Source organism: Bactrocera tryoni, chromosome 2 (genome assembly GCF_016617805.1).
Source record: "Bactrocera tryoni isolate S06 chromosome 2, CSIRO_BtryS06_freeze2, whole genome shotgun sequence".
Classification (NCBI taxonomy): domain Eukaryota; kingdom Metazoa; phylum Arthropoda; class Insecta; order Diptera; family Tephritidae; genus Bactrocera; species Bactrocera tryoni.
The window spans coordinates 82,940,670-82,948,234 of NC_052500.1; the positions used below are offsets into that span (position 1 = coordinate 82,940,670).

General features: G+C 39.6%; 2 protein-coding genes across 2 annotated transcripts; one reads left to right on the plus strand and one right to left on the minus strand.

The window, feature by feature from the left end:
• LOC120767465 (protein spitz) lies at positions 1-2,157 on the plus strand. Its single transcript, XM_040093553.1, has one exon. It carries the CDS (start codon positions 706-708, stop codon positions 1,519-1,521), a length of 816 nt encoding a protein of 271 aa, XP_039949487.1. The 5' UTR covers positions 1-705; the 3' UTR covers positions 1,522-2,157.
• A 2,574-nt stretch (positions 2,158-4,731) lies between these two features.
• LOC120768479 (cytochrome b561 domain-containing protein 2-like) lies at positions 4,732-6,708 on the minus strand. The gene is made up of 3 exons (XM_040095192.1): positions 5,432-6,708; positions 5,168-5,360; positions 4,732-5,092 (listed from the first exon to the last, which is right to left on the minus strand). Exons 1-3 carry the CDS (start codon positions 5,738-5,740, stop codon positions 4,785-4,787), a joined length of 810 nt encoding a protein of 269 aa, XP_039951126.1. The 5' UTR covers positions 5,741-6,708; the 3' UTR covers positions 4,732-4,784.
• Between the last annotated feature and the right edge of the window lie 857 nt (positions 6,709-7,565).

Consider the following 7,565-nt stretch of genomic DNA (forward strand, 5'->3'; position numbering starts at 1 on the left):
ACTGATTTTTTAACACTTTTCAACATCGAAATTTGCCTGTTTTTACAATATTTATTAAATATAATTAATATAAGTATAAGGTGTTCTTGTAAACACAACTGTGTGCGTAGTTAAGTCCGATTAATTGTATCAAAAGTGTGTGAAAATACCGTTATAACGTTATATGTGCGTACATGTCCGACAATTGTGATAGCAAGTTAGTAATTTAGCAACTTGATTTAACTGTTTATTAAAGTCATACGTTCTAGTTACACCACTCACATCATAAAGTGTAGAATATTAAACCAAAAATATAATTGTAACAGAAGTGAAAAAAGCTGTGAAAGTCGCTAACAAAAATTTTGTATTATTTGTGGGCATGTAAATTTCTGTAATAACTGTAATAATAACCTCGAAAAAGTAACTGAAATCAAAGATCTTGAATTTTAAGTAAACGAAGCATAAAACTATAAGAAAGTTATCGAAACTTATTTAAGTTTTCACGTCCATGTTTTTAAATAATTAAATGCATAACATCACCTGAATTCCACTTTGAATAATTTCCATTCCAACAAACAGTATTTTGTGAACCGAAAACCAAAACTGATACAAGTTTTCAACTCACACATCCTACACTTATTCACTCACTCACTCAAGTATTGAACACATTCTCTTAATTAAGTAACTTTATTTCTATAAGTAAACTAAACGCTAATTCTGAACATCATGTCTTTGCTCAAGCGCAAATGCACGCTACTCTTTGGCGTCTGCTCGTTGACTCTAGTGCTCGCTTGCCTTTTGAAGCAGCCGACAACGGCTAATGCATGCTCTAGTCGTTCCATACCCAAGCCACGCACGCTCTCCTCGGCCGCCTCTTCGCTTTCGCCACAACAGTCGACAACATCCGTTACAACATCTACTACCACCACCACCACTACTACGGAGCCGACTACCACTACCACAACGACACCGAGACCCAACATCACCTTCCCAACTTACAAATGTCCGGTGAACTACGACGCTTGGTATTGCTTAAATGATGCAACCTGCTTCTCGGTTAAGCTGGGCGACTCGGTTATGTATAATTGCGAGTGCGCAAATGGCTTTATGGGGCCACGCTGCGAGTACAAGGAGTACGATGCATCCTTCTTGCCGAAACGACCACGTCCAATGCTGGAAGAGGCGAGTATTGCAAGCGGCGCCATTTGTGCCCTACTCTTTGTGCTCTTCATCTGCTTGACCTTATACTTACGTTATGAGCAGCGCGCTAAGGTTTTTGCTGAGGATTATGAGATCACCGACGCCATGGAAGAGGAGGATGACGAGTGTGAAAACAGCTATTTCTCAACGAAGACATGTCGCTATTGCAATGAGCCGCAATGTTGCGGTGCAAAGGCTGGAGTCGTTGGTGATGTTGGCGATAGCGGCATGCGTGGTCGTGTCTATGGCGCGTCCGAGGGCGGCGTTGGTGCACCATCGCTGCGTCGTTACATTGAAGCGATTTCCATGTCATTTGCTATCAGACGCACCACCAAAATGTAAAATGCGAATTAAGCGCATATGAAATATAATTTATATGAAAAAGCAGAAATAGTATGGTTGTTGTGTTGTACTTGCGAGATTTTATTAAATAAGTCGTACGAAATATATCTGCGCGTAATTATGCGCTCTTTAATAATTAAAAGTTGGTCTATATCTGCATTAGCGTTAATTTTCCACAATTTTGTCATTCATTCAAAATAAAATAATGAATTTATTGTTCATTCTCAATTACTTAATTTTTAATTGTTCATTCACAATTGAATAAGTCTGAAAAAAATTTTATTTTTAAAGTACTTAATTTTGAACATTTTCCATTGCAATTAACTTATCTGTACTTAACATCTTGAAACTATGCGAAATAATAATAATGTTTTGCCAAATACAACACTATAACCAACTCTAAAAAAATCTAAAAAATATATATTCAATAAGCTTTGTTAGACCATTAAGCTAAACTAGCAAGCCAGTTAATTTTTAACTGTACCGTTTTTTGAAACACATCAGTTTTAGACTAGTGATGACTAAAATGCCTTCGAGTGCTTTATATACAACACTTATATATACTCCTGAAATCACTTAATATTTCAACTGAAAATGTAGTCCATTTTCGTAAATCCATGACATCACAGCACATTTACATATATACAACACAAACAAACATGCATTAATTTCATTTAAAGTATAATATTTATGAAATTTCACCACTTAAGTCCGAAATCAATTGAATTTACGAAATTTTTTTACAAACTTTATTTAATACATACGTGATATTTATTTATTTATATTGCAGCGTATTTGATGAGAATTCATATTAATTTATCTTGCGGCATGCAAAAAGTATTATTCGTGACAACTATTGTACACACCTTCTTTTATTAAATAATATGCAAATTAAATAAAACTGCACAAAGCTAAATGCAAAATAAAAAATAAACTTTGTTTTCATTTCTAGAGAATGAGAAGGATATTTTTCGTGGTGTTTTTGAAGAGGAAATTTATTTAATAAAAAAAATAAAAAATGTGCATTTATAGAAATTAACGTGCTTTTATGATCGGCGAATGGACCACCGAAAAAAGGAGTCTGTTGGTGTTTAAAATTATACCAAATCGGAAATGAAAAAATATTGTTTTACAGGGTTTGTCAGAAAAGTAATAGGACTGATAGAAATCGCGCTGGGAGCGCTGCATCGAAGCAGCAGCCTATTTTGAGTTTTTAAATAATTGTAACGATTGGTTCAATAAATTTGTTTAAATCGACTCAGTCCTACATATTACTTTCCGGACAAACCCTGTGTTGTGTTGGGCCCGTGGAATAAAATACCGAAACTGGACGAAACAAACTGCAAGGAGTTGCAAATATTAAAATAAAATTAACAGACCGTGGAAAGTTTTTCGAATATAAAAAGTCGATACAATCTACTAATCCTAGGAATATACTTTTTAAGTTTTGCTCCTCTTCAGAAACTGTTTTTGTTTCCATAGATACCGAAGGTTGCTTCAGTCCATAAAATGCATTCTTGATAACTGCCGGCAGCAAGAAATAGAGTTTGTGGTAACATCTCATCTCATTTAGTAAAAACAAAATGAATGATTGAAATCATATTTAAATTCTTATTTCTTTGGCCTCTTTCTGACAAATATGTCTCAGTAGGTAGCTAAAGTTAAAATTTAAAGCTGATTTCTTCAGCCGATTCGAAGAAATTTTGCTGACTGAGTCTAAACATCCCCAAATGGGTTGAGGTTGCTCGAAATATGGTTATCTGTAGAACTCAATGCATCAAGCTACCTGATTGTCTACAGATCGAAAAGCCACCAACCAGATCGATCATGTTATGATAGACGAAAGACACGTCCGCAGTGCTTTAGACGTGCATACGCTCCGAGTCTTGTCGCAGCGAAGATACACACCCGCCTCTGTGCAGCATAAAACGCACGTCAACAAACAAGGAAGGTTCGACGTCTAAAAGCTGTATTCACAACCTTGCTCTTCCCAATTCACAAAAAGGGAAACCCCACAAACTGTGCCAACTACCGTGGGATAAGCCTCCTTAACTTCTCATATAAGTTTCCATCGAGCGTACTGTGTGAAAGATTTAAGCCCTAGGTCAACAAACTGATTGGACCTTATCAGTGTGACAGGGCTGGAAAATCAACAACTGACCATATATTGCCCATGCGCTAAATATTGGAAAAGCACATGAATGAGGACACACACCACTTCTTCGCCGATTTTAAAGCTGCTTTTAACAGCACGAAAAGGAGCTGTCGCTATGTGTGAATTTGGTATCCCCGGAAAGCTAATACCGCTGTGTAAGCTGACGTTGCGGAACACCCAAAGCTCCCTTAGAATCGGGAATCAATTTATTTTATTCAAAATAGGCTCCTTCCACTTCAATACAGCTTTTTGCACGGTCCAAAACCAAACCAACAAATCGTGCACACAGCTTTCGTAAACCCTAATGTTCGGTCGATGTTTTGGAGAGTTTAATTCCATTTCCATGAATTTCAATGATGATTTCGGCTGATTTTTGATGAATTCATGCACAGTTTCGATGGAATTCCGGTGATCACGGATTTTGATTGGCCCACATGTTGATCGTCGATTTATGTTCTCACGACCACTTTGAAACCGTTAAAACCACTCGTGCACTCTGCTACGGGATAGGCAATATTCGCCATAAACTTGTTTCATCAATTGAAACGTTTCGGTAAAAGTTTTACCAATTTTAAATCAAAATTTAATCTTGGCTCTTTGTTCGAAGCTCATTTTCGCACCGATAACACAAACATACTGACACTTACTTGATTCTAACGCACCAGTCGACATATAGATGACGCCACCAGGGGGCGCTAGAGTCCTGTTTACTTTGGAAAGCACCTTGTAGTTCAGCAAATTAACAGAGGGCGGCTACGCTGGCTAGTCCGAATGAATGCTCCAGCTCTGAAAGTATACTATGCAGTACCCGCCGGGGAAAGCTGAGGAAGAGGAAGACCTCCACTCCGTTGGAAAGACCAGATGGCGAAGGACTGGGCTACATTTGGAATCTCCGATTGGCGCCAAACAGCGAAAAAGAAGAACGACTGGCGCGCTGTTGTAAACTCGACTGTAACCGCATAAGCTATAACATATTTATAGTTTATTTTAAGAACTATGAGATAAAGAAATCTATTTTAGTTTAATATTATGAAGTTAAAATCGTATATTTTGTATATTGTTTTCTAAAGTTCAACGTTATTATTCACTAAATAACTCTCCGCTTACTTTACAAACGACTATAAAATAAGCACCACATAGGGCCATAAGCGGTCAACACAAATATAATAATTGTGGTAATCTCCAAGAGAAAACGGAAGTCCATATAAGTTGAAGCGTCTAACGAGTAATCGTTAAATAGTTGCGTCTCGAACGAGTAATACATGCTCAGCATAGCCAATGTAAACGTAATCAAGCCAATAATATTGTGCAATGTTTTATTAAAGCGTGGTTGTAGGCGTCCCTTCAGTTCGGCGGCATAAAGTGAGCTGAGACCGCTTAACAAGCTGATAAATAAAATAACCATGGTAGCCAGACCTGCAAAGGTAAATATTGTATTTATACCACCAAACAAATAAACATAATTATACATGATAGCACACACACACACACCTATGATGCCATGACGCGTGTGAAAGTGAACCTCCTCCAAACACATTTTAATCACAATGCCAATGAGACCGATTATGGAGCCGCACAACTGTAACACCCAATGCAAACGTGCCTTCTCCGGCCGATGACACACCTGGGTGCAAGCGTTGCCACGATAGTAGGCCATCAGACCTTCGGACATCAAGCAGAGAAACTGAAAACGGTAAATATTTGAATTTTATTCCTAATTCCTCCTGTGAACTAATTATTGTTCGCTTTACTTACGCCCAGTGTGCAAAACACCGCATGCCATGGAATATCCTTGCTGTCCAAACGCAGACTCATCCAGCACAAGTAAACTGTTACGAAGCCGATTAGCAGCCGATTAACGAGCGTCAATACGAATTCGAGCTTCTGTGTGAGTGTGAGCGTGGGTGGCGGAGCGGGCCGTCCGCAACCCACTTGCGCAGGTGTGCAGCTGCTCACATTGTGGCAGTGTTGCGGCGCCGCGCTCTGCGGTGCCGGTGTGTCCCTAATGAAATGTATTCTAGCATTGCTTACCTTATTCACTACGAATTTGCCGCGACGTGTCATTTGAATTTTTGCGTAGCTTTTGGTATTTATCTAAAAACATCTGATTTTGTTTCAACTAATTTTTGTAATTTGCGCAAAATCTAAAATATTGCCCTGTTTGCGCTCCGGCTGAGAGCGCGTTTCGCCTATTACTGTTTTTGCAATCATTTTATTCCAACCGAAATTTTATTTCAATATGTAGAATAGCGTTCCGCGACGTATCATCATTGCCTTCCATTGCATGTGGCTGATTGCGTCTCCACTCCACTACGACATCGACTCGTGATTAATATGCTTGTTTTCTTGTTTTCTTATTTTGTTTTGTAGTTTTTATCTTTGCTTCTCAATGTCTTTATCAGTGTGTCAAGCCGCAGCTATGTACTGGCAGGCATATTGCAGTCGTGATTGATTTTGTGTACAGCCAGATACTTTCTTGGCAACTTATCGGCGCTTGCACCTTTGTCGCCGGTGTTTAATTAGGTGACTCTGCCCTCGCTGTCGATATGCTGCGTTGTTTGTTGTATTGTTTTATATGAATGAACGTGGTTGTGTCTTTGAAGAACTTCAATAAGATCTAAGATCTTTGCGCGGATTGCTTGAACTTTGTTGTGAGTTCTTGTAAGTCACCAGAAAGAATCTGTATTCGAAGTTTGTTTTGGTATCCTATAAGTTAGTTGTTCTACACAAATCTTTAGCATTAGGGTTGTGCTACCAGTCTCAAAAGTTGGGCATCATTTTAATGGTGTACAAAATATTATAGTTTGAACAAATAATCAACATCGGCGGAAATTTTCTCCGCTACATTCTCCACGCGGATGCTGTCTGTCTAGGTTTAGCAACTAATAACTGGCCTAGGGCAAGTGATGTCTAGCTAATGCAGAGATATATAGTTCAGCTTCGCGTCCTGGTAACTTTGATTTGCATATGAAACTGGGGGAGGAGAATGTATAGCTACCTCTGCCATTGCTAATGAGGTTCCTGGTGTTAGATATAAAACGCTAGGTTAAAAGTTCCCTGAAAATAAAACTCAACATGGAGGAGAACATGGATAAAAAGCGGGTTGGGATATCAGTTCAAACGTCGATTGGAGAAGTGGCCGCTACCAACGGTGGGCACAAGTGAGTCCACTTGCGGCCATACCTCTGCTGTGAAGGATCTGTTCAAAGCGTTTGTAGTTCTACAATGACGAGTTGTCAAGGTCCACATATGAGCTGTAGGGCGGCTGCGGAAGCGTTGGAATGCCGGCCTTGGTTAGGTAGCTGTTCACAAGAAAAGAGGTGTGAACCGGGGCGTTATCGTGGTGCCACTTCCAATCGGCTGCGATGTCTTGTCGAACTCGATTGACCCTTCGCTTGACTCCAGGAGGAACCAATTCATGGTGGACGATGCCTTTGATGTCAATAAAAGACAATGAGTATCGTTTTCACTTTGGATTTGTTCATTCATATGCGACTTCTTCCCGGCCCTCCAAAAGGCCTGGTGCCACCGAAACACACCACTTCTTGCTATAGCAACATCTGGGTAAGCCTGCTTGATCATATCAAACGTCTCTGTCGCGGATTTACCGAGTTTCACTCAGAATTTCATTTAGCCGCGTATCTTCGCTCCAACGAACGCTGCACACAGAAACACATCGCGCGAAAATTATTTGTCCTGCCTCTCCAGGTGCTCGAAGGCAGCAGCCGCTCGTTCATTAGCTAGGAACGCCCTCTACCGAATCCAGTTGGTGCGCGCACGCTCCGAAGTACAGTCGCGGCGGAAGAAAGTCAGTCCTATATCTTTTCGGACAAACCCGGTAAGTTAAAAATTAAATTCTTACACATTCACTCTAAGCTCTGACACTACC

Excerpts from the sequence above, each read along its gene's own strand:
- LOC120768479 (XM_040095192.1), bottom strand. The coding sequence starts at position 5,740 with ATGACACGTCGCGGCAAATTCGTAGTGAATAAGGTAAGCAATGCTAGA. Across the intron at positions 5,361-5,431 it reads CGGTGTTTTGCACACTGGGC|TTTCTCTGCTTGATGTCCGA; the intron begins GTAAGTAAAGCG and ends TACCGTTTTCAG. Across the intron at positions 5,093-5,167 it reads CACGCGTCATGGCATCATAG|GTCTGGCTACCATGGTTATT; the intron begins GTGTGTGTGTGT and ends TTACCTTTGCAG.
- LOC120767465 (XM_040093553.1), top strand. The coding sequence starts at position 706 with ATGTCTTTGCTCAAGCGCAAATGCACGCTACTCTTTGGCGTCTGCTCG.